Below are 26,788 nucleotides of genomic sequence, written 5' to 3' on the forward strand. Positions count from 1 at the left end.
TTAGATTTCGGGTCTGGATGACTTTTTACTACCGGTTCAAATTAACAACCGACAGCGATACTATCACTGCCAGTTTTTCATACGAGTTGGCAGTGAAAAGTCATTATCAATGTCGGTTGTTTTTTAGAACTAGCAACGATACTATTATTACTGTCGATTTTTGATGATCTGATAGTGATAGGCCAATATATAAGGCTTATTTTGTAGTAGTATTAGTTTACACCATTATATATAATAAAATATGTCCAAGGAAATCTTGGACATTGGCATCAAGCCTGTCTACATGGTGTACTACATCTAGACGTCTATTGTGAGTCTCTTCCATGACAACTCCTTGCAGCGCATTGTCTACACCCAACATGAGTTCCACAACACGTTCCAAGGGAAGCTGAGCATAACCGAGTATTGTTGTCACTTGAAAAAGTTCGCTAACACCTTGTGCGATGTTGGTGTCCCTATGACGTATCAAGCGCTCCTTATCAACACATTGTGTGGCCTGAACTCCAAGTTCCGTTCTTGCAAACTACATCCTCACATCATAGGTCCCACCTCCATCCTCTACCCTAGAACGGGTATTTATAGACGGATTTTAAATCCTATCATAGATGGTTATAGATTTCGTATGTGCAAAAGTGCTTATTATATCGAGTTTGTTACAAACGGTTTTAGAACCATCTACAATACACTTACACATAGATGGATTTTCTAGATAACCGTTTATTCGTAGTAAGAGTAAAAATGTTGTTTGTTTAAACTTGTCCATGATTACTAATAGTCACAGATGGGTTTTGTTTAAACCTCTATGTTAATTGTCATAGACGGAATTTTTTTCAAAAATCGTTTGAGTCAGGAAGCAAATTTGCTTATAGGGGAAATGGTCACACAGATACACACTTTATGATTCTCAAATTAAATACATTGACATATTATTCAGAACATCGACCACATATTATTCAGAACACAAAACACAAGTATTTACATATACATCACAAAGGTTAAGAACATCACACAGATGCAAATCACACATTATTCAGAACACATAAGCCTAGCTAGCTATACATCATTGGTCGATCAATGTCATATTCCAGAAGGATAAAATGATTAACATCATGGACGCCGTCTTCCAAAAAGACGAAAAGTGATCGACAAACTTGGGTAGATCGATGTCATCTTTCAAAAAGATGAGATGATAGACATCATCTCAACCTCCTGCGTTTCAGCACAATGTCAACCCAAGCATCATCTTCAATTAGCAGATCACAGTCATCTGGATATGGCTGCACCTTGACTATCTCACGCATTAGGCAAAACCAGAATGTATTGCTGCCAAACTGCCAGCCATGGTTCAACAAGAAATGGGCATTCAAGCCTGTCATGCATTTGAAGAAAATGTCTCTATTCCGACGAACATCAATGTAGAAATTTCCAACCAGAAGAACGGAATGGAGAACACGGTTGATAGCGCACACATAGTTGATGGAGGGGGCCTTCACAGCAACGAAGAAGATGAATTTCACCAGGCCGAAGTCGACACCAAGCATTCGAGTCGTCGAAGTCACCATAGGGACAACCCTATCCTGCCACCTCCTGATTGCTATGAATTGTGCCATGCAGATCTATGACGAAAACAAGATTGTGTCATTAGTTGCACAGATCGAAGTAATGAAAACCTAACAAACTCTAACTAGACCACAAAGGGAACCATATGATACTCACATAGGTGCACTGAAAGGGACTCAGCCCCCACCAAGATCTCGCTTCTCCGACGCTTATGGCGAGTGAGGACGTAGAACACTCCTAGCTTCTCAGTGCATTACACACTTGGATATGGTGAGCGAGGAAGAACACTCCTTAACACTTTATATTGAAGGGTTGTGTATACGGGAAGTCAAAAGAGCCTAGGGAGATGAGCAGTTTGTGTGTGTTGGTAGCAAAAAGGGATAGGGGAGACAAGCGGTCAAATTTGAAAATATTCGCAGGTCTTTAAATACGGTCGGATGTTTATAAAATCCATTTGTATCTACCAAATAGACACAGATAGATCTTACAAGAAACCGTATGTGATAATATCACAGATGAATTTTTCTAAAAGCCATATGTGTCTGTATGATAGAAACAGACGGATTTATAAAAACCATCTGTGAGTTCATTTAGACCTAGATGCCTAGCTTGTTATATACATGTTTTTCTTAGCAACCATCTGTGAGTTCATTTACACCTAGATGCCTAGCTTGGTTGGTGGCGTTTGATCTTAAGGAGTTTTATGGTAAAGTGATTATTGAAGCCTCAAGATGATGATGTGTTGGTTTAGAATCCACCAATCCAGAATGAAGAATGACTACCATTAGATAGCGTTTGGTCCCTTCATAAGATCAAGAGTGAGCTATACCCTTGCGTGGGTACTCTAACGAGTACTAGAGGGAAGTGCTAACTTCTTGATATATATATAAAAAAAATCGAGTCTCCCTATCCCTCAATTTACTTCTAGCATTTACTGTCACGTCCTAAATTCCATAATCACATAATTAAGCATAATTATACTTCTTAAGCATTATGTTTAATTTTGTTTTATAACTCTAGTGTAATTCGTTTTATGTCAATCGGATGAGATAATCGAATTCGGGAGAGAAAATGATTGAATTCGCAGTCAAAACGGACTTTTTCCCTAATACATGGGCCCCACATATGGGTCAACCACCCTACTCACTTCCTTGGAGCAGCCCCACCCGCTCCTCTCTCTCCCCCCCTTCTCACTCCCACCCGTGCTCCCCACCAGCCAAGGCAAAGGGAGCAAGAGCTCTCTCTCCCTCTCACATCCTCTCTCATTCTCTCCCAAAATCCGAGCTCAAGAGAAGGATTCGAGGTTAGTATGTGGTACCATTATGATCACAAGCTCACAAGCATTCCATTCATCCAAATTTTTTGCTCATTCCCGAAGGATTTGAGCCGATTTAGATATCTTTTGGTGTTATGGTTGAAAAGTGAAGAACACAGGAATTCTTTGATTTCCCATCATTTTTTTCATCACTGGAAGGCTAGTAACCTTCACAAGTGCCATGGGTAAGTCCCTTAGGCTCCCCATGGCAGAAATTCGTGATTTGATTGGTCGATTTCGCAAAAGAGTGAAATTCATGAGTTTTTGTGAGTTTAACCCTAAATTGAGGAATTGGATGAATTTAAGTTAGGAATGGAGTTTCTAGTATGTTAAGTGAGTTCTAGAACCTTTGAACTAGTTCAAACATGTTCCTTTTTGGATTGGAGAAGATCGCAAATCAAACCGGGCGTTTCTGGGCCTAACCTGGAGTTTCCTGACTAGTCCGGAGTCTCCGGGTGAGCCCCAGCCGGAAATAACAGAGAGGCGCTGCTGGAGAATCACTCGGAGTCTCCGGGTACTGGAGTATCCGCTAGATCGGAGTATCCGGGTGCACTGTTCATCAGAGGATTTTTCTCCTCTGCTGATAACTTGTAAAATTCATAATTAATTCATACGAACTCCAAAAATCATGTTTGTTGGTTTCATTGTAATATCCTCTACCTCTCAAAAATATCTCCATCCTGAAAATAATTAATTAACCTTTTGAGGCAAATTAATTAGGCTTAAACTTCATTAATTCACCATTAATTCTTTACAAGTTCAAAATGGACGAGACCAATTTTTCTAGTCTTCTTATGACTTGTTATAGACATTAAAAATGTTTTCCTACATTTTAGATCATATTTTCATGGCATTTCATCATTTGCACCTTGTGGCTTACATTGTTGCATTTCATTTATGATTATCATTGCACGCGTTATGTTTCTTAGAGCACGCCGATCTATCGATCCCAGAGATCGAGGTCGATCCCGAGGTGCCACACCTTTGCGAACCAATGCATCAAGGCAAGCAACCTATTAAGTTTGCATATTGCACCTGTTTAATCGAATTGAATGAAGTCTAAAATTGATAAATTATACTTGTGTATGTTTACATATTTAGTGAGTCATTGTCGGGTATAAATGGGTAGATTCTATGTTGAATTACATATCCACTACCTTGAGATTTTTTTATCCATACCCTTGTCGCCTTGAATATGTTGTTGTCTAAATTACAAATTAATCGAAATGCTTAGCAATCCATAGGTCTTTCGGTAGAAGTTGAGCGGTGAATGTTTCATCGTTCGTGAGCATAGGCGTTATTTACTTTTGTTATGATCACAATGTTGGATATGGATTGATGATGGTTGGTTGAGTGGTGAGTATGAGACGAGATGTGGGCGGTGTTAGGGGTGACGTCTGCTTCGAAGGAAAGTCCTAGGGGTAGGTCGGGAGAGGAACCCGGGCACCGTAGACTGCTTGCATCGTTTAAGATCGATCGTCGGGGTAGTTGGATTTAGCACTTATCTTACTCACCACATGCCGATCTAATGGTAAGGCGAGTCGAATACCTTCGTAGCTGTGGCTTTTTGGGCGTGGACATCGACGGTGTGAGCGAGCGGACTTGTAGCAGTACTAGTTTGCTCCAGGAGTAGTTCTAGTACCGTCGCGTCGAGCGATGCATGATCCAAACGATTGGGGCTGGTTGGGAAAGGTTGTCACGAGTACCCCTTGTGTGCACTTTAGCGAGTGGCACAAGCCAAATGGTCCCTGTGTCGTGTGGGTCCAGGAGTATCCCCTGCAGGGTGTATAAATATTTCGAAATGCCGAGCTCTCGGTCATAAGCATGCTATTGTTTCATTTGCACCCGGTCGTAGAGTTTTGATTGTGGTTGTGGTTGGTTCTGTGGGAGATGGACGAGTTGGTTCTTGGTTACATATATGCTCATGTTGGTTCTAGTATTATGTTTATGTTGGTTACGGTTACCTTTATGTTCAGTTGGTATATGCAGGGTAGAATTATGTTATTGGTTAAGTTAGTTGCTCACACGTAGATGTCTAGATTGCTTACCGCTTATATTTAACATAACCATGTGGCTTTATTCTTGCTAATGGCACAATGCATAATCCTTGGATTCGAGCTATGTTTATGTGCTCTTTATGGTTTAAGTCTTGCGAGTATCCTTCGTACTCATGCCTGCATTTCAGGTACTGCTGGTGAGGAAGGGACGGTGTTCAGCTACTTTGTGCCTGCCGATCAGGGTGGCAGGCAGGAGTAGTGCATCCTACTCCGAAGCTCGAGCTTTTAGAGTGGAGCCTAAGGGCATATGGCTCCACTCTCTTTTGTTGTCTAGTTTATTCTTTCCGCTGTGTAGATCTTTGGATAGTTAAGAGTTGAGGGGTTTTTTTCTCCTCTTAGATCGCTTTTGTTATAAATTATTGGAATCAGTTGCATGCTTAATTTTTGTAATATAAATGTTTATTACTTGATCTTTATTAAGCTATGTTGTGATGTACTATGTTGGAGGCATGTGTTCCGATCTTTTGGCACAAAACATGTGTCGAGACTACCGGAACAGGATTCTGGTTAATCGTCAATGTTGGGTTATGAATAATGATCCTCCTGATGATTAATTAGAATACTGTTTGAACGGTTCCTTACATTTACACTCTTGTAATTTCCTTTAATATGGTTGTTTTGCTAGAATAAAGATAGAACTTGACTGAGCTTCCTTGTGATTCATCTAGAAACTAGTGCACATCTATATTAATGTTGTTTACTTTCCTTACATTAATTTTGAGTTTAGAAAAAAATTAGAATCCAATTCACCACCTCTTAAACATCTTGATCATTCACGTCCCTTCGTCAGCCAATGTACCACCGATCGCAACCATCCTCCAACAATTTGACGACCAGCGGTGCCTCTGCTACAATTTGAAGGTTGTCAGCTATTGTCGGAGTTGATAAAGGTGCTCCCGGAGCAGCGAAACCTTGATAATTAATATCAAACTTTGAGTGAAGATGTCTTTAGTAACTTAATATTAGCAAACTTTTAAGTACTGAATATTAGCAAAATCCATATCTTTAGTAGGTATTTTATCACTATATTCTTATTGGGTTTTAGTGTGAAAAAAGGGTGTATCTCGGAGAACATGACAGGGATGTGTGAAAAAGAGGGCCCACTATGAGAATTAGGGTCAGCACACCTACAGTTTGTTATAGGAAAACTAGTTTGTACTTCCGGGAGTACATACTTCATACTACGATATACCATATAAATAAACTGGATATACTCCTTTATCACTATAAGTATACTTATATACTCATTCTAAGATACTCCGGTATGAACTACATGAAAAAATTGGAAAGAAGTCCATCAATTTTAATAGATTATGATAATACCTTTATATTTGTACATAAAATGTAATATACTCAAAAAATGTGTAAACCACTAAAAAATATACATACTAATTATATGATCTTATATACTCATATGCTCTCTATATATACCATTTATCATATGAGATAATCCTTACGTATGAGATACGTATATAGGAGTACAAACTTCCGGAATACTACTGAATCAAAAAAGTTCGTTTTCAATATTGATTATTTTATTATTATTGTTACTATTCAAAATAGTATTTTAATAATATTAAATCAAGTCTTTACTGTTCATACAGTGTGCAAACAATACTAAATAGTATCTGAATAGTAATTCTTGAATATAGAATTGCACGCGTAGAATAGTATCTAAATAGTAATTCTTGAGGACGAGTTAGTTTTATATCCTTACACCGTCTCGTGCTTACGATAAATATTATTTGTCATTATCTTAATAGTGAATAAATAAATAAATATATTTTTTAGTTATACCATGTATACAAAATTTGAATAGAGACTGCAGATCAGGGGTGGGGGTGCAGAGTATCGGTTTGTTTAAGCTAGTGTCCATAGCATTCTAGGTCTAATTATATTAGCTTGGTTGTGTGCATCCCTATTTGACGCAGAGCCAAAATTTGTACTTTTCTTTATCTTATAAAATGTCTAATTAGCTACCTAGGAGGGATCATATACTTTTATTTCTTCCCTTCCTGTGTGCGCGCACGCTTGTATGTCGCCATTCAAGAGTCAAGAGTAAACTGATTCCGGGTTTTTCAACATTTGCAAAGGCGCATGAGTTGTAAAACGCAAAGCTAGTCAAGAAAACGACGAATGCATTGCACGCTCGCGGATTAGACAGATGTTTATATATTAATACAGGGATAATTCACACAAGGACTACTTGATCAGCTAGATTAACTTGACATCAGCTAAAAAATATTCATCCAGTGTGCAGGGAAAATCGGTTACTTTAGCAGAATGTCTGCCTCAACTTTCCCCCTCAAAGTCTTCGGCAGGATAGGTCGTATGTACTAGCTTTATCGACCAAGTCAAACTTTAGGGCTCAGCCAGATCACACCTTGATAGGTCGTATGTACTAGCATTATTGACCAAGTCCAACTTTAGGGCTAAGCCAGATCACACCTTGATCTGTTCCAACCTTGACGTGGTGTTCATCTAAGTGGGATGGTAAAAAGCAAAATATGGAAAATGAAAGTTAGAGCGAGACCCAACGAAGATAATATAGGTTAGTGCGCTAGCTTGGCCAGGTGAAAGTGCTATACAATGGCTTGTACATGTGCACATATACGTGTATGCACATGTTGCCACGTTTGATCGCACGTACGCTCGTCTTGCGTGCATGCATATATATGCTGGTGCAGCCAGATGCATGTATGCATTGAGAACTGGAGATGCACAGTGCATATATGTACGGTGTTACGACGTGTGCACCATTTCTGCCGTCCCACAGTATGACTTTTTTTCGTTAAACCAAAAACTGAAATAAACAGACTGATTTATTGTTGGATTTTAAAAAAGTTCAAAAATTTGTCTGATGAAATGAATTAAAAATTGATAAGCTGGTTGAGCGTGATTTTACTAATATTTAGTATATTGAGAATCTAAAAATTTCTCGTAAAAACCAACTACTAAAATCAAAAGTCATAAGTAACTTTAAAAAAAACACTTTTCAGTAAAAATCTATAAATTTTAACTATACCAAATAAAGCCATATATGCGGCCTGAATGCGTGAGCAAACAAGATGTATGCGTGCTGCCGGTCGAGAAAAGAAAAAGCTAGTGGAGGACTTGGCGAGAGTTTGAAAGCTTTCGACGACGCAGGGGAGAGGAATGTCAAAAAGGCGGCGGCCGGCCCAGGGAGGCGCCATGAGAGCGACACGCTAGTGCGACGCATGAAATGTGCCCGAGGTTTGCGTCAAGCGCGGCGGAATATGCACGTGTTGCGATCGACGCGCACCACCTGCATTTGTCGGCCGGCACCGCCGACGCACGTCGTCCGTTTCCCATTGTCATCAGCCCGTTAATTTTGGCTGTGTGAGATCGATCACAATCACATACCAGCAATTTGCAGGCTCGTAAAAGCGCGTCACTAATCGCTATGCGTTTATGTTTTGCCCAGACTGTCGTCGGCCTTGGAGATATCATGCATATATGATGTCAAGCAGCCAGCCGGAGAGGGGAAAGGAGATGATCAGATATAAGCTCCAGCTAGCTTTTCATATGTAGGATGAAATTAATAATCTCAAGGAAGGCAGGTCCTCGAGTCAGGAGCAACAACACCACTGTGCAATTCTTTTTGTGCTCACACCGTTTCGGCTGCCACGAGAAGCAAACGGCCGAGAGCTATGCCAACTGCCCAACTCTTCCCACAGATCACCGAGCTCGGAACAGGCCTCAGAGCTCATCAGATTCTGCTCTGTTTCTGCTTTCTCCCCGATGCAAAGCAAAGCATCACCCCACATAGTACAACACTACAACGCCGCTAAATTCGTCTGTCCCGATCCGGCTGCAGATTCAACGGACGGCGAGCGGCGCGCACGTCTCGCTGTCTCTCCAGCAAGCTTTTCAATCCGTCAGCTTCTGTCCATAAGCATGCGCTCCATCCATGCCAGGCCAGTGTCCCCGTCAAAACCCAACGTGATTTCGCCAGCGTCCTCGAACCAATTCAGGCCGTCCACGAGTGCGAACGTAAGTAGACAGACCGTGACGAAAACAGCTATATAATCTGCTGCATGGTGAGTCAAATATTACTCGAATTAGGACTATTGAAAGGTGCTATTAGGATTTCTAATTTTACTAGGTTGTGGACATCTATTATATTAGAAGTATGATTCCTTCTTGTAAGAGGGAAGATCTTGGAGGGAACTATATAAACAAAAGGATGGAGGCCATAGGAGAAATCAAATCAAGTCAATACAAAGGTTTCATCCAAGTCTTGTAGAGGCAATTAGGAGTGCTCAGGAGAATTAGCCTAGCTAATTCTTTAGTATTAGATTCTTGTATTGTGCAGGAATCTGAGAGTCCTAAAGGATCAAGTAAGTTTGTGAGAGAGACAATCACTTGTACTCTTTTAGAGTTGTGCTTAAATAATTTGCGCTTGGCTTTGCTAAAATCTTGTCCTCCTGTCGTGGTTACTTCAATGCCGTTCTTTGGGTTCTTCTATGATATTAATCTAAATCCTTCGTTATACAGTGTACGCTCATGTCATACTCGCAATATCCATACATCCGGATCCGGAGGTGCTGTGCATAATCAGGGGTAATAGAGTAGCATAATCACGGTAATAGAGTCTAGCAGAATCGCCGACCAAACTTCCAATCTGTAAACATCGATGGATCATTGCGACTGGGAACTGAATTCTTAGGAAGCTGAGGCGCGCGATGCTCTGGCTGACGAGAGGCGCTTGAGTTTATTATACAACTGGTGTTAACGTTGCACGCTTGGGTTTAGATTAAGCTTCCATTTGATTTTATATATTGATTCCCTCGCGTCACAGCCCACGAAACTGATGATCAAGCCGCTAATCTCCGAGCTTATCTAGTGTTCTAGTGTGAGCGGAGGTACATCAAGAGCCACGGACGTTGGCACGCCGCAGCTAGCTGCACCAACAGGGACTGGTTGACGATCCAAACGCTTGTTACTGCAGAGACGCCATGCTGATGCCACACGGATCGCTAAATTGGACGTCGCGTTCGCATCGAGTTCTCTAGTCTACGAGATATATCCAGCCTTGATGTGTGCAAAAACCTTAACAAAAAGAGCAGGTGCGTGCCGGGGCGAAGCTGCATGTAGCTTAGGTGGTGCACATGTGTCAGGATGAATAAATTTTTTACTAGTAATATGCTCATATCAACTATATAAATTTATATATATTATCATATGTATAATGGCACCAGGGTCATTTCGGCTAAGCTTCGCCGCTGGATGCGCTCGTGTGTGCCCTTTGACCGCTAATTTGGCGGTCACACATGTACTGCTCGTTCTGCTCAAGCACCTCGCATTCTGTAACGACCAGCTGACGTGCTGTTCGCTGCGTTTTTCCGCGTTCAACATTTTCGCCGCAGTTCAGTAGTAGTGGCGCCGCATCTGCTATCACATTGATCCGTGGGCATCAAGGCCTCTCGGTTGTTAGTTGCAAGCAACGAAATGTGTACCGGCTAGTGTGTAGGCTCATCGGCTCAGCCTGAAGAATTGGACCGTCAGCTCTGCACTTCTGCAAGGGCCAGGGAGCATCCCACCAGTTTCGAGAGATTCTGCAGCGTGCGTGCATCTGCTGTGAGTGCGGTAGCCTGTCTAACACAGTTTGACTTGAATCAGGGGACTGCATGAATGCAATTCTGCATGGGACAAACTAGCATCTAGACGGACGCTGGTTTGGGCACGAAAATGTCTTGTGCCCAACCTGCATCATCTCCTGGTCCGGAGAGTGCGATATGGACGTCTCTGAATGACTGAATCTGATGTATACTGACGATCCATAGTTCAAAGCATCTAAAAGAACTTGCACCAATGAAAAGTCACGCACGGCTCATGTACAGTCACGCTGGCCTTGTTTACGTGGCAGACGGGCTGCCAGTTTTCTGCCATTTAGGCCCAGAAATACAGAAAGATTTCGTTGAGCATTTTGCCATTTTCAACGAGAAATTGGGGGAAACCGGGGAAAGCATACCTTTTTGGTGGTTTAATTTGCAACCGCAAGCTGCTCCTTTACTAAAAATATTCTTCCAAGATTTTCCTAATTTAAGTTCATTCCTGTGATCATGAAAATACGTACTTTTGTTTGCTAGAGCCTGGAGGGCTGGAGTAACACACTTCGTTCACTCAACAAACGAATCATGAACTTTGAAGAATGAATGGGGAAACTGGGGTAGACCCTCTATTATTGAAGGACTAGGATAAGATTCGGAAGTATTTGAGACCGTAGGGTTTGTAAATACCATAGTTTAATCTAAAAACTCTGAAGAAAAAACTATGTATCCAAACAGGGCCTCAATCAGTACAAGGTGGGGAAATCCACAGCGTATTCATCAGGGTCATCCGACCCCAGAGTTTTGGCAAAACCCTTTGTAACAATGCTATTGAGTAGGTGATGACCCCATGATTAAAGATAAGGTTTTGCTTGATGACCCCGTTGCCTAAAATTCCTGGATTCGCCTGATAAGCACTGGAAGAGAGCAAATGAACAGAAGGGACACCCAACTGGACTTCTGCATTATTGCTACCTGTTCATTTTCCTATCAAGAATATAGTCCTAGGTTGTCCTGATGTGATTACATAATTCCCTCTTGCAAATAGCATGGCGATTTGTTAAACTGGAAGTCACAGGAACTCGTTATAATTCAGACAACACATCAGGTTGGAATTGTGAAATGTCCGGTTTGGAGTCCTATGACTTCCAGTTTAACAAATCGCCATGCTATTTGTTAAGCCTTATCTTTAATCATGGGGTCATCACCTACTCAATAGCATTGCTACAAAGGGTTTTGCCAAAACTCCGGGGTCGGATGACCCTGATGAATACACTGTGGATTCCCCCACCTTGTACTGATTGAGGCCCTGTTTGGATACATAGTTTTTTCTTCAAAGTTTCCTGGCAAGTCTATGAGAGTCCTATTACGGATCCTCTGATCTTTAGCTTGAATGGTCGTGTTTTTACATAATTAGGTCTTTCTTCTGAGCTCTTCTATTACGGTACGGAAAAATAAAACCTATCCGTTATCCGAAAATTCGAATTCATTTCTTGTTTTTTAGATACATACTATGGTGGAATTGTGAAATGAGCTCTTGTGGTGGAACCTGTCCACCACGTTTGGAGTCCTATATTGATGTCTTGATATCATGTTGGTATAGATGCTAGTTATACTTCATCTAAAAAAGCAGTTGGAATAAAATGATGATCCAGAAATGGCACTAAGAAAAAGGGCAATCATAGCACCAGTTGTCCGGTTGCATGATAGGTATATGACAATATATGCCATTCTGCCGTGAAGGTCTCTCCCAGTGCTTCATTATCTCCACCATCCATCATATCATGATTACCCCCACCACAAGCATCAAATTGGCACCTCATGTTCACCCTTAAATGCTAACCCAGAGTAATCGACAAAGTTGGAACTTGGGACTAGGGTGCCGGCCTAATAGAAAAAGATTAGTTGCCGATATAAAGGACGGTAAAACATGTTTTTTTATAATGATAAGATAATTCAACATCTCTTTTTGAATGTTATTTTGCTAAGTTTGTTTGAAGATCTGTACAGGTTACGTTTAAGTTAGATCCTCCTAGTAGCATCAATCATATGTTTGGCACCTGGTTTACAGGGATGGGATCAATACTAAAGTCGCAATTATTGGTTGGGGATACTGTATTTTGCTATACATTATGACTTAGCATAAATAATATGATCTTTGATAAGATACCTATAAAATCTTATATGTAGGTTATCTACATGGGCCTTATTGGCTATGTCTTCTGCGCACTACTTCAAAAGTGTGAAGAGGATAAGGATATGATGCAGCTTGCATGCTATAATTTGGAGACTACAGTTATGTAAATCTTCGTCAAGCACGGATGGAGATTTAGTAATAGGACTTGTTCCTAATCATTTCTGTCATCCAAAACTATGCTCACATCATGGTTGTGTGGTGTCTCCAGCCTAGTTCTGCAACATTGTAATAAGTAACGGTTTGATGCTTCTATGAAAGCTGAGGCCGGGATATTTTTATTCCGTTATCTAAAAATAAAGGACGGTAAAGAAATCCCCTCTCAGAAACAGATGAAGAAGAAATTGGACAAACTGAATACAAGTATAAATGGATAACTTTCTTTGGTCCCAAAAATCAAAATAGATGTCACTTTAGCTCAGCGTGCGTATGAAACAAAAGGAGCTAATATCTTAGTTTTTCTGTACGATTACTCGATTAGCACCTATTAATTGTGTTGTGTACCCATATTTCAAACACTACAACTGAAAACATTTAGCAGGGATAGCTGATGAAATGTTGCCTAAGAACTCCAAAATGGCAAATATTTGCAAAAGAAATTCAGGCATTCTAAACATATATTTTCAACTAGAGGTCGTATCAAACAGAGATGAGAAGGGGATGGAAGGCGGATGAAAAGTGCCAATTCTGTGGCAGTAAAGATACGATTGATCATCTCTCTTTCGATGTCCTCTAGCTAGGTTTGTCTAGAATGTAATCAAAGTTATTTCTGATTTGCTTGATAGCCCAGATTCAATCTCTTAGTTGTGTGGGAACTGAATTAGTGGGTTTAGGGGAGGGGGGGGGGGGAGCTGGTTTTTGTAGGAGTAGCGGCAGTGCTGTGGTCTATTTGAAAAACGAGGAATTTAGTATTTTTTGAAAGTAAAATATCGTATGATCCAATTTCTGTGATTTTTATTATCTGTCACTGGATTAAAATGTGGTCAATGATGCAGAAAAAACCGTAAAATAGAGAGTTGCTGGAGTAGGGTTGCAGGGAGGTGTTTGATGCTGTGAAAGGATGGCTCCCTATCGTATACAAGATTCAGGATTGAAACGTGAAGGCAAGATTGATGCTTTTGCGACGCTTCTTTTGTCGCTAAAGTATAGAAGGTTGGAAGGGTGAGTGAAGTGATCTATTGCCTATATAAAAGTTGGATGCCATCTGAACTGGTGGTGGTTTGTCTTTTCTTTCATTTCTTTTTTTTTTTGTTGATTGTAAGTTTGTTTTGAACTTAGTTTCTATTAAAAGAAATTGGAGGACCTTGCCCTTACCTTATCTAAAAACCCTAGAGGTCGTATGACCTACAAATGGGGCAAATAGTTCATCTCCGAATTTGGTTAGCACCCATCTGATGATACACTACAGATCCACACGCAACTGAAATCGATCTGATCTGTAACTGTACCTACATGATTGTCCTCACAGCAGCAAGCCAGCAACTGTATCTGCGTCAGATCCGTTTCTTTTTCATCCTGCCCTTCAAGTCAGCGTTTCCTTTTAAGGTGGAACAATCATAGGTTGTACAGACTACAGCTACATGGCCAACGATGGAGCCGTGCAAATCAATAACATATACCATACCATGGAGCCAAGATTTGGCGGCCTCTTTGCTACTGTAGTTTACTGTAGTGGCGGATACTGATACTTGTTATATATACGTATACGTGTATACATACATATATATATATACACATATACGTATGCGTATATATGTAATTTTTTTTGAAAAATTCTAGAAAAATGTTGAAATGAATATTAGTTATATTAATAAATCGGCTGAAAAAAAAATCTAAAATGCAAAGAAAATTATAAAACTCAAAAAAATATGAAACAATTTTTTATTTAGTATTACTTTCATCTACATGTTAAAACTATATACATGCATAAAAGTATTACTGTTTTCTCTATAATTAATTGAATGTATTTAACATTAATACATATGGTACTATAGTTACTGTAGCAGTGGGCACTATACTAGTTATATACGTATATGTATATATACATATACATGTATACATATATAGACATACGTATATACATATGTGTATATACATACATATATATACATATATACATATGCGTATGCATACATTTGTAATTTTTTTTTTTGAGAAATTCTAGAAAAATGTCGAAATAAATATTAGTTATATTTATAAATCGGCTGAAAAAAATCTAAAATGCAAAGAAAAATATCTAAAACTCAAAGAAATATGAAACCAATTTTTTAGGTTAGTATTAATTTCATCTACATGTTAAAACTATATCCATGTATAAAAGTATTACTGTTTTCTCTATAATTAATTAAATATGTTTAACATTAATAAATATTGAAATGTACAAAATTTATGAACCTAATTTTTTTTAGTCTTTTTTATCGTGCTCTATACAGCAAAATAAAAATAAACGCGGCCACCAATCAGACTAGTTGCAATAAATTTTCCCAGGCTGTGAGGCACGAGACGTGTATTTGCGATAGGACAAGCTTCTGCTTAGCTAGCAACAAGATCCAGACCAACGAATGACAAAATGACATACAGGTATCCAGGGGCGGACCTCTTATGATGCAAGGGTATTCACTTGAATACCCAACATTTTTGCAAAATGAATATATATAGTTTAGTTGGACCGATTTTTTCTTAAGTCCTGCAGCCAGCCAAAGTCAGCAGTCGCGCAGGCCGGCAGGCGCAGCGGCAGCGGGCCAGCACTCAGCAGCCAAAGTGCCAAACGCAGGTGCAGCGCAGGCAGCCAGGCACCCGGGCGGCCGGGCAGACAGCCGCAGAGCAGAGCTGCGCAGGGCCGCAAGCGAAGGCTGCTCAGCTGCTCTAGCGCAGTGGCGCTCTGCTGACTGCTACTCAAGCTCAACAGGCATTCAGGCAATCAGGCAATAGCTCAAGTGACAAGTGCTCACTCTGCTGCTGGGGTGCTGGCGCCTGGCTGTGGCAATAGTGCAGCACTGCAGTCCACAGCACGGCAGCAACCAGCAGTCAGCTCCAATCTCCACCGCTCCACCTAATTAGCAAGTGAGAAATACTCAACTAGTGAATCCAATCTATTTCTTAATTGAATTAAGAGATGGGTTTAGGGAGACCGGTAGATACTCGTTGGGGATCTTACTATAAAACTATTATGCATGTTATCTCTTTGTATCCTTCAATCCGACGAGTTCTCATAAAGGTTGGAAAAGATCCCTCTCAAGGCGCAGAAGCTACACAAGCTCAAACAATGTTGAAGTCGTTTACTTTATTTGAGTTTGTTTTCATGGCACATTTATTGCTAACCATATTTGGGTACACAGATGATTTAAATCATGCTTTGCAAAAGAGGGATCAAGATATTGTTAATGCAATAGAGCTCATCTATGATACAAAGACTCAACTATAGTTTTTGTGGCAGGATGGTGGATGGGCAGATTTTCTTAAAACTGTCAATTCCTTTTGTGACAAGCATGGCATCAAAATTCCTAGTATGGATGATTTTTACAAGCCAGTTGGAAGAGACAGGAGGTTCTTTCCAAAAGCTAACAATCTACATCGTTTTCATGTCGACATGTTCTTAAGTGCCATTGATAGGATATTGCGAGAGCTTAATGACAGATTTGATGAGGTAAACACAAATTTGCTTCTTTGCATGGCATCATTCAATCCTGTTGATTCATTTGTTGCGTTTGACAAGGATAAATTGGTTAAGCTTGCTCAGTTCTATCCTAATGATTTCTCAAGCATTGAAATGATTCATCTTCCTTTTCAACTTGCACACTTTGTTACTGATATGCGTAGAGATGAAAGGTTTAGAGCAGTGAAAAATCTTGTTGAGCTATCCATTATGCTTGTTGAAACAAAGAAGAATCTCAACTATGATATTGTGTACAAGCTTCTCAAATTAGTATTACTTCTTCCTGTGGCAACTGCTAGTGTTGAGAGGGTATTTTCTTTGATGAATTATGTGAAGAATAAATTGAGAAATAGAATGGGGGATCAATATTTGAATGATTGCTTGGTTACCTTTTTGGAGCGTGAATTTTTTGTTCAAGTCAAGTATAATGACATCATAAATCGGTTCCAAGCTATGAAGAAACGCAAAGTTGAATTGTAATTTTCTTTACATATTTTGTAATTTGGATCATTTTGTAACCTAATTTAAGTTATTGTGGACCATTTATATTTTGGATGGAACAACTTTTTTTTTTGCTTGAATACCCAGTTATTAAATCCTGGGTCCGCCACTGCAGGTATCAATAGAGAGGGCACATGATTTTTTATTTATTTTTAAATCAATGGTGAGGGCACATGATCCTCCTAACCACCCGCGGGTTAGTTTATTGCGCGCGATCCATCTGCCAGTTCTGCACTCTACCTTCCATTCTTCTGCTCCGTGCCTCCGTCCTCCTTTTGCAAGCGTATAAATCTTGCTTCTGCAACTGATCTGGTCCGGGGCTTCGGTGAGCGGTGCTCGAACTCATGGAGGTCAAAAAGGACGTATGGGGCCTGCTGCTCGTGCTCCTCCTCGGCCAGCTCGTCGCCTTCTCCATGGCTGCCGCAAGCTTCACCTCCTCCCTCATTGCTAATCTTGGTACCCAATTTTCATCTTTCTCACATGGCTGATCCAAATAGACAAAACTATTAGTGTATTTGATGAAGTACTTGATAACTATTGTTATCTTGATAGAGATAACATCAGTTCATTCCCGTGAATAAATCTGTGCAGCAGTCGATGCACCACTCACACAATCTTTCTTCGCGTACCTGTTGCTGACCTTAGTTTATGTACCAATCGTCCTGCGTCGACGGCAGAAGTTGCAAGTGAGCACAGCTGCATAACAATCAACCCTGGAAGCTGTTGCAATTCATAGCTCACTGTTTTGGGTACTCTTGTCTTGCAGATAGCTTGGTATTGGTATCTAGCCCTGGCCTTCATTGATGTCCAGGGGAATTATCTTGGTGAGTATAGGCACCACACAGTTGCACTGAGTCCATACCACCAATAGTTTCCAGTGAGATACTCAATGTAATTCTGATAGATTCTTCTTGCTACTGCTGATAAACATCTAAACATTATGTTGTAGTTGTGAAGGCATATCAGTATTCATACATCACCAGTGTAACTTTGTTGGATTGTTGGACTGTTGTATGGGTCATCATACTCACCTGGTACGCACTGGGCACAAGATATTCGATCTGGCAGTTTGTGGGGGCAGGGACATGTGTGGCGGGGCTTGCCCTTGTGCTCCTTTCAGATGCGAAGTCTCCAGAGCAAGGTAAGTAGGTGAGACTGCTTAAAACAGCATGACAGTTATAGTAGAAAGTCAATTACGAAGTCTCATGAACAAACCCCAGTACTGGAATCGTTTTACGAGATAGGAAATTAGAATTTGAGTTACACAGGAAAATTCATGGTAGTGGTAGGACTGTCCCTTCCATCTCCCCTAAAATAAATCATGACAGAAGAACAACCAGGATACCAGTTTTAGTGGTACCTAAAATGTCAATAAACAGATGTGAATGAAAACATGATTTTAAGAGCATCATGAATTGAAATCCATTTTCCAGTTTCCATAGAAAAAATAGATAAATTTTTAACATCTTATGAAACATTTAACTTAGTGCAGATCCGAGTAAAATACCACTTCTGGGGGATGCCCTTGTTATTGCCAGGACAGTTTGTTTTGCATTTAGCAATGTTGGGGAGGTTAATTATGCCTTATATATCACTACTGCTATCAGCAATATTTTTGTCATATTTCTAAAAGGCATTTCATTTTCCTTGTATGTGTAGGAGTACTGTGTCAAAAAGAAAGACCGAGTTGAAGTTGTTGCAATGCTTGGATCCTTTGGGTTGCTAATCAGTATAGTTCAGATGTATCCTCTCCATTGTTCATTATTTTTATAGCCTGTAAAGAAAACTGACATGATACATCTATAGCTTTGCTCTCGCTCCTACATAATTAACTATCAACACAATGTGTCTGGAACAAAAATTGCTCTCTATATAATCTTCTGGGAAAAATTATTCATGTTACCTTTAATCTGATAAACCTTAGATTTATATGTGAAAGGAAGAGCCTAGAAGCAGTTACCTGGTCTCCGACAATGGTAAGAAATGAAACTCTTTTATCTGCCATTATTGAATTGAATAACTGGAAATTAACTCACTCCTGATTTTGTCTTCCATTTTTTCCAGATAAGTCTGTTCGCAGGATTTGCAGTGGCAATTTTCATGTTCTACACAATTACTCCTTTTGTTCTCAAGGTTAAGTATCTCTAACATTTTACTATGTTGATTTTTTTTCAATAATAGTATTTTTTGGAAAATTTTAAAAATAATAATCGAATTCACAAAATTGCAAGAATAGATACCTGTCGGCACGTGAAATGCCGACTAGTACCTGTTGGCACTCCACGTGCCGACATCCAACGTAGCAGTGTGCCAAGAGGCCTGTCGGCACTCCGTGTGCCGGCAGTGTCCTATGTCACACAAACGATATTCAAAGAAAAATTCATAACTTTTTGATATGATCTCGGATGGAGATGATTTTTATATGAAAATTGTAGCTCTTGATGAGATCTATAACTTTCTAGTGAACATTTTTCTATTTGAATCCGTTTAGATGCACAAAAAGTGGTTATAAATTTCAGATATGAAAAACTAGATCTTGAGCTTCTGCCATCTTTTGGGCATCGAAACGGATTGAAATGGAAAAGTGTTCAACTAGAAAGTTGTAGATCTCATCGAGAGCTACAATTTACATATAAATATCATCTCCATCCGAGATCATATCAAAAATTTATAAATTTTTCTTTGAATATCGTCTGCGAAACATAGTATCTGTAGGCAAATGCCGACAGGCCCTCAGACTCATTGCACGCGTGCCGACAGGTCCCCGGACCCACTGCCACGTAGTAAGTCGGTACATAGAGTGCCGACAGATACCTATTATTGCAATTTTGTGAATTTGGCTATTATTTTTGCAATTTTCCAATAAAATAATATTATTAAAAAAACCTCTTACTATGTTAGGGATGAAACAAAAGAAACTTAGACCCTGTCAAGTGGTTATGAATTATTTGAATAAACTAAGAATAAAGAAAATATGTTTCATATTGGCTAATATGTAGTATCAGCCAGAAGAAAGACCTCTACTTGTCATTTCACACTGCAATAATAGTTTAGCCCTTTTTCTTATGCCCTTTCTGCAGATGAGTGGAGCAACATTGTTCAACCTTTCACTCTTAACATCTGACATGTGGGCAGTCGCTATTCGAGTTTTATTCTATCATCAGCAGGTGGAAATTTATCACCAAAAATACTTGTGCCAGATTATAACATAATGTATTACCCAATATGTTCACATACTTAAGGTGCAACCCACAGATAAACTGGCTGTACTATCTAGCATTCACAGTTGTGGCCATTGGATTGATCATCTACTCACTATAGTAAGTTTTGTTCCAACCTTCCAAGATCATTTTGCAGATAAGTTGCTCATGGTTGCAGAAACCTAACCAAATTAATTGCTTGTAATCTATGAAGTGAAAGTTCTTCAGATGATGAAATAGCTGCGAGTACAGAAGCAGAAGGCCAATATCAGCAACTTCGAAGTGAGGATAATTCAACAGGAAGTGGTTCTAATTTGGGCAAACAAGAAAGGACACATAAGGAAGAAGTTCACATTTGTTAGGGGATCAATGTACAAAGACAACACCTTTGCAATAGATAGATTTGGCACAAATCAAATATGCAACAGAGATCTGCAGAGTATAAATGTTGCTTGATTCATGTATAGGCAAAACTGTTATTATCTCAAGCAAAAATGCAAGTTGGATGCGGAAGGGAATCAGAGTTGTTTTCCTCTATACACCAGTCCAGTAAATATTTCGCAATATATTGAAAAATACATAGAGCGAAAGAGCTTTTGGACTAAGGACTTGAGAACCCATCGCAGCAACATAGGTGTCAACTTACTAGCAACAAAAGAGTTCGCTTAAGTACTAGCGGAACAGCAACATATGTGGGAAAAATATAATGAGAGGTCCCAGTGTCAACATAATAGGTAGTAAAGCTCCCTCAAAGTTTGCCAGCTCCATGGTAATTAGACTGCCTATGAAGGAGACAATTCATCTCAGAGTCATGTGTGAATAGCTGACAGGCTTCAGACGTCAGTGGGATGTAAAGTTGAACATGCCACGGTATTTTCTTGTTAGGTGATTTGTGATTTCAAAATCTTTCTCCCAGAATACTACATATAAATTGCTCACTGTAAATTCTATGGAAAGTATCACTTTAAAATAGGCATGCCCTGTGAATTGGAAGCTAAAATGGGTATGTGAAAAAAAAAAGGAGTGGTTGAAATCCAATTGAACATTCAGAATATTTTATGGCCAGTTGTCCTGTTCAAAAAAAGAACTGAACAATTTCAATCTAACGGTGGTTGAGACTCATCGAAAGGCAAGACTACAATGAGTGGAATTTGTATGACATTGAACTATCAAACAAAGGAAAAACTTGTATCACAAGCAAAGATTGACAATGAAACAGAAATCTTAACAATAAGCGGATGAAGATATAGTTTTATTACCATGAATGACTTTGACTGGTTGCCTGCAAATCGAAGCCCACACATCAGTGCTAAACTGTAAGCCAAAAAGGAAAATCGAATGATCTTCTAGCAAGAAAGTATAGATATAGAGAGTTTGCAATAAGTAGACTTTATATGAATTGAAGGGTGAAAAGAAAATTCTAAATGGAATGAAAGCATTTAAACTTACATTTAGTCTGCGGAATAACCACGAAGAAGTACTAGCATCCAAATGATGCACTGTGCACACAAATCCCTCGTAAGTCATAACTCTATCACCCCCTTCAAAAAACGCTTTGAATATTGTTCAGACTTCAGAAGTATTGATAACCACTTTTACCTTCGGATGCAACCGCAACTGAACCAAACCACACCAATGCCCCCCCCCGCCCCCCCACTCCAGGAAGAAGAAGAGAAAAGGAGGAAGAAAAAGATGGAGAGCCCCAGTTTTTGGCTCTGGACCCGCCACTGTACACTCGGCAGTGGCAGTAGCCGATGACCAGCTCAGGCAACCGTGCACAGACAAAGGCACACGCCCACTCACCACGGCGTCATTCCGTCGAACATGTGGCGCGCACGCCGGCGTTAGCGAACAGGGAGCCACGGCCCCGCGCAGAGCCCACGCCAGGGAGGCGGCTCCACTTAGGTGGGCCTACGGTATCGCGCCCTCACAATGGGTCAACTTCGCCGCCCCTGCACCGGTGTGCATCCTCATCGCCGTCGTCGGCAACCTCCGCCGCGGACCAACGTTGCTCCTACTTGATTACTTCCTAATATTGACCATAATCTAGCGATATATGAAGAACCATTACCTGGAATCAAGTACACGTGAACCACACGCAAACCCGGCCACGACAATGTAAGAGCGCGGACGCCACGGGTACTTCTCGGAGATTTTGATTAGGAGCGTGCCATGACTTGACTTGTTTCCGCTGATTAGTGGCCATGACTGAGACCTTGCCGTTTGGGGCATTTGTAAATACCTCCCTATTTTTTATTTTTTGATGCCACTTGAATAACAGTTTTATTTTTACAAATTCTTCGGCATCTTTATTAGTTGCTTCGAAGAATAGCGTATTTACCTGCTAATGTAGGCAAGAGTGTCGTGTAACAGCTCAAAATCCAAATGTGTATTCAGTCTGAATTTTGGTGTGTTTATGCAAGCTCTTTGTGATTTCTATTGGTGTAAACTTCTGTATTTTGATCGAAGAACCGGCTCTTCTACAATGACGATGAATGTACAACTTTTATTATTGGCACTCCCTTTGCTGATCCTTTTCATAAATGACCCTTTTATTTTTGAACAGCTACAGTAGGACAACACCCTACGACAGCTTTTATTAAAAAGAGGCATAGGAAAAAGACAACGCTGTACAAAACCTCAAGGAGGAAAAAGAGAGAAGAAACCAACAGAGAGAGCAACAGAGGAGAACTCTAAACAACAGAGCAATCCATAAAGAAAATGAATAATACTGGTGCCACTTAGTCTATGCATCTGCAGATGCACAGAGTCGTACAAGTTATTCTTCTATTTTAGGAGCGAATACCTTTCCCTTTGAAAGATCTTGGTGTTTCTCAGCTTCCAGATTTCCTACGCAGCAATGACAAAGATATCTATGAAGAAAGGTTGCTGGAAAGAATGGTTTGCCTACTCAACCAGTAAGCCACACTGAAGGAGCAACCAAAAAAATAGGTGAAAGGTTGTCTCTTCGATCCCCAGGGAACATAAAGCGCAGTTGTAATCATTGCCTTCAATCTTATACCTTTTTCTTTTTAGAATATTCCTCGTGTTTACCCTGTCCTTGAAAAGGAGTCACATGAAAACTTTGATCTTTTTTGAACACTTTGTAGTCCGAATGTTTCGGATTGGAACTAGTGGAGAGATAGCTTTATATGGTAGCCTATAGAAGTTAGTGGACCGATAGTTGCCATTTCCCCATCAATACGTCCAGGTATCTTTTATATTACTCTGATGATCCACTCTCGAAGGCATCAGTTGGAGACTATGGAGTTCTCCAAAGGCTTGTGGGGAAAGAGGTGTGTGGAAATTTCTATCCGGTGAATCCATCTCCAGGAACTTGGCGATAGAAGTGTTCTTATCCTTCACAGAAGAATACAATGCGACATCTGATCTTTGAGGGGGTATCCTTCCCGACATCATGCCAAAGAAGGATCATTGAACCATCACCCAGAGTTGCAGACGCAATACCTATGAAGTGATCCTTAAAACTCATGATATGTGAAGCATGAGGGATTCTATCATTCATGTAGTGAGTATTCCTGACCAAACTATCCCAAGGAATGTCAAGCTTATTGTAGAACTTGTGAAGATGTTTGACCAGCAATGCTTCATTTTGTAGGGTCAGATTAAGAACCCCCCAACCCACCCTTGTTCTTGGGGGCACAGACCCTCTTTCAAGCCACTAGGGCTTTACCTTTAGCAGACCCATCAGGTCCTCCCAAAACACAGTTTCTTCTATCCGTGTCAATAATTTCAATGACTTTCTTAGACAACTTGAAGGTACACATGATGTATGTTGGAAGTGAAGAGAGGGCCGAGTTGACAAATGTGAGCCTACCAGCAAGGCCTAGAAGCGAGGAGATGGCCTTAATCCTTCTTTCAATTCTACTGATCATTGTTGTCAAATCCTTCAATCTCGGTCTAGTTGTACCCATTGGAAGGACCAGATAAGTGAACGAAAGGCCTCCAATAGAACAACCGATTTGGTAAAGTTCACTTTGAAGGCTGCCAATAGAACAACCGAAGACCCCCGCCAGATGCTTGGTCTTTTCATCATTCAAATTGATTGGCACCAGGCAAGATTTGGTAAAGTTCACTTTGAGCATTGTGGTTTGAGAGAAGTTGTTTAGCAATCCTCTTAGGCACAAGAGTTCTCTCTGAGCATCTTTCATAATGATGATCGTATCATCTGCATACTGAATGATAGGAAAGTCATTCGTGTGTGGCAAGTTGATAGAAAGAGTCAACAAGCATCTAGCTCTAGCATCATTGATAATATATTGCAGGAGATCAGCTACTAAAACAAAGAGTAGGGGGAGAGGGGGTCTCTCTGCCTAACTCCCCTTTTGCAGTGAACGGATTTCATAGGGACCCCATTAAGCAAAACCGATGATGAACCGAAGGAGAGAATCATACTAATCTAGGCTATCCATTTGGCATTTAAACCCAGAACCTCCATCATCTTGATGATAATATTATGATCTATAGTGTCGAAGGCCTTCTCAAAATCCAACTTAATGATCACCAGGTGTTGCTTGGACTGGTGGCATTAATGAATGTATTCAAATGCCCAATCGAGATAGTCTTGAATAGCTCTTCCTTTGATGAATCCATATTGATTCTTGTGCACCAGCTCTGTAATCCTAGCTTGAAGTCTATTTTCAAGTAGCTTGGTGATGATCTTGAGAGCTGTGTTGAGAAGGGAGATAGGTCTGAAGTCATTAGCAGACAAAGGATTATTCGTCTTATGGATCAAGGTTATAAAGGACATGTTTATAGCCTTCAATTCTAGCACACCCTCCTCAAATCTCTAAACAGATCATAGAAATCCTCTTTGATAATGCCCCGACAATTCTTTATTAACAAGCCGTTGAAACTATCAAGCCCCGAGCTCTTATCAATAGGAAGTTTTTTTGACAAGAGAATCAATTTCTTCTCTGGTGAAGGGCTCTGACCAAGAGTCTAGATCCTCTCTACCTGGGATTAACTCATGGAGATAAAAAAAACAATAGATGTATCTCCCTCTACTCCCATTCTGTTTTGATACACAGACCAAAGCACAACAACCTTCTCATTATGGTCTGAGATTGTTCTACCATCATCAGTTTGGAAACTAGTACTAGTGTTTATTCCTTCTGCACCTGCGAGGGCATCAAGTCCTATTTCTGTACCTCTCTGTTGCAGCAGCATGAAAAATTTAGTGTCCTCATCTCCCAACTTAACCCATCTGACCGTGTATCACTTCCTCCAGTTTACATTTTTGGCTTTTAGGATTTTCATGATACGGGTCTTCAAGATTGTTTTGAATTTTTTTTCTTGCACATGCAAGTTTATTAGTTCTTCCAACTTATCCAAGACTTCAAGGGCGTTGTTGCTCTCCCAAATGATATTGTTGATGTGTGAGATAGACTTACTCCATCGTTTCAGGTTTCTTCTAAGAAACTTGAGATTTGCTACCACTTTGGAAGTGCTATTGTTAGCTCTGGTAGAGGTGTTCTAGGAGGTTTGAATGACCTCCGCAAATCCCATCTAGTCGATCCAATAAATTTCAAATATGATAACTTTTGCCTTTGAGATAGCAGTCCCAATCTGAACGAAGCATGGTATGTGATCAAATGTTGACTTTAACATTGGGATTAACAATGTATTGGGGTAAGATAGGGTCCAATTAGCAGAAGTAAAGCACCAATCCAACTATTCCAGCAGTGAATTATCTTACATATTACTCCACGTGAAATTCCTTCCCTTGAGAGAGATTTCTAGCAACCCCAACCTACTAATGATGTCGTTAAACATGAACATGTCATGTAAATTTCCACCTGATCTACTTCTATCACTCGAACTCCTATAGAGATTGAAATCCCAATCAACATCCAATCTTCATGAGCCCAAATATCCATATTGCTCATCCAATCTAAGAAATCTTCTTTTGGCTGTCCATGGCAAGGACCATAAACTACAGTGAGCTTCTAATCCGCAGCATTATGATTGGAGGTGAAGGATATGTAAACCGGCTGCTCCGTAAGGACAGATCCAATCCAAGCTACTAAGATCCCACTTGAGGAGCCAACTGATGGTGCAAAGGCAAAACGGTTAAATCTTTTAGGCACAAACTTCCTAATGAAGGCACTATCAATAACCTCTTTCTTGGTTTCTTGAAGGCAAACAATGGAGTAGAAGCTTTCCTCAATTTTAGCTCTAATGGCTCTCCACTTGTCCTCACTGTTTAACCCTCTAATATTCAAATTAAGGATATTTGAAAACATGGTTGATGAATTCATTGCAAGAATACATGTACAACGTTGTTCTCCCAGCCTTAAACCAGACAAAGACTTAAAAAATGGACCACAACCAAACAAGGGTCTAGAGCTGCATGATGTCCATCCAAACAAGAGAGAAAACGAGGACCCCTACAAAGGACGAGAGTGAAAAGGCATGCTAGCTACATCCGATAATAGCTATTGCCAAAAAACCATCAGGCACACCACCTAAATAACCAAGCGCGAGAAGACCCGGAATCCAAACACTAGATGTCGGGATGGGGGGGGGGGGATAGGCGATAAAAACAACAACAAAGACATACTCTGGTGACACGATGTGGAGAAGGAAGGTAATAGGAGGATAAAGCCTTTATATGAGGAAAAATGTCATGTAATAGAACTTAAGTAGAACATAGGAGTAACTTATTGCTGTTTTTTTAAATAGTAAAACATAATCGTGTATCGGATTTTCT

The 26,788-nt window shown here is 40.1% G+C and overlaps 2 protein-coding genes and 1 long non-coding RNA gene across 7 annotated transcripts; 2 read left to right on the forward strand and 1 right to left on the reverse strand.

The window, feature by feature from the left end:
* The first annotated feature begins 15,831 nt into the window (after positions 1 to 15,831).
* LOC133884819 (uncharacterized) lies at positions 15,832 to 16,873 on the forward strand. Its single transcript, XM_062324384.1, has one exon. It carries the CDS (start codon positions 16,208 to 16,210, stop codon positions 16,832 to 16,834), a length of 627 nt encoding a protein of 208 aa, XP_062180368.1. The 5' UTR covers positions 15,832 to 16,207; the 3' UTR covers positions 16,835 to 16,873.
* A 100-nt stretch (positions 16,874 to 16,973) lies between these two features.
* LOC133884820 (uncharacterized) lies at positions 16,974 to 22,250 on the reverse strand. Of its 4 annotated transcripts, XR_009903175.1 has the most exons (6): positions 22,127 to 22,250; positions 21,505 to 21,596; positions 21,315 to 21,369; positions 17,887 to 18,010; positions 17,485 to 17,786; positions 16,974 to 17,339 (listed from the first exon to the last, which is right to left on the reverse strand). It is a non-coding gene; the product is annotated as an uncharacterized LOC133884820 (long non-coding RNA). The 4 variants fall into 4 exon arrangements; XR_009903173.1 differs by lacking the exon at positions 22,127 to 22,250 and having other exon boundaries at positions 21,315 to 21,702; XR_009903174.1 differs by lacking the exons at positions 21,315 to 21,369; positions 21,505 to 21,596; positions 22,127 to 22,250 and adding an exon at positions 18,120 to 20,271.
* Positions 17,167 to 20,417, forward strand: LOC133884818 (uncharacterized). 2 transcript variants are annotated; one of them, XM_062324382.1, is made up of 11 exons: positions 17,167 to 17,311; positions 17,447 to 17,541; positions 17,622 to 17,679; positions 17,805 to 17,996; positions 18,348 to 18,427; positions 18,515 to 18,597; positions 18,780 to 18,831; positions 18,920 to 18,988; positions 19,936 to 20,022; positions 20,111 to 20,175; positions 20,270 to 20,417. In XM_062324382.1, the coding sequence occupies exons 1-11, from the start codon at positions 17,200 to 17,202 to the stop codon at positions 20,415 to 20,417; spliced, it is 1,041 nt and encodes a 346-aa protein (XP_062180366.1). In that variant the 5' UTR covers positions 17,167 to 17,199. The 2 variants fall into 2 exon arrangements, with proteins under 2 accessions (XP_062180366.1, XP_062180367.1); XM_062324383.1 differs by having other exon boundaries at positions 17,173 to 17,311; positions 17,450 to 17,541.
* Positions 22,251 to 26,788: the final 4,538 nt, after the last annotated feature.

Source organism: Phragmites australis, chromosome 11, assembly GCF_958298935.1.
Source record: "Phragmites australis chromosome 11, lpPhrAust1.1, whole genome shotgun sequence".
NCBI lineage: Eukaryota > Viridiplantae > Streptophyta > Magnoliopsida > Poales > Poaceae > Phragmites > Phragmites australis.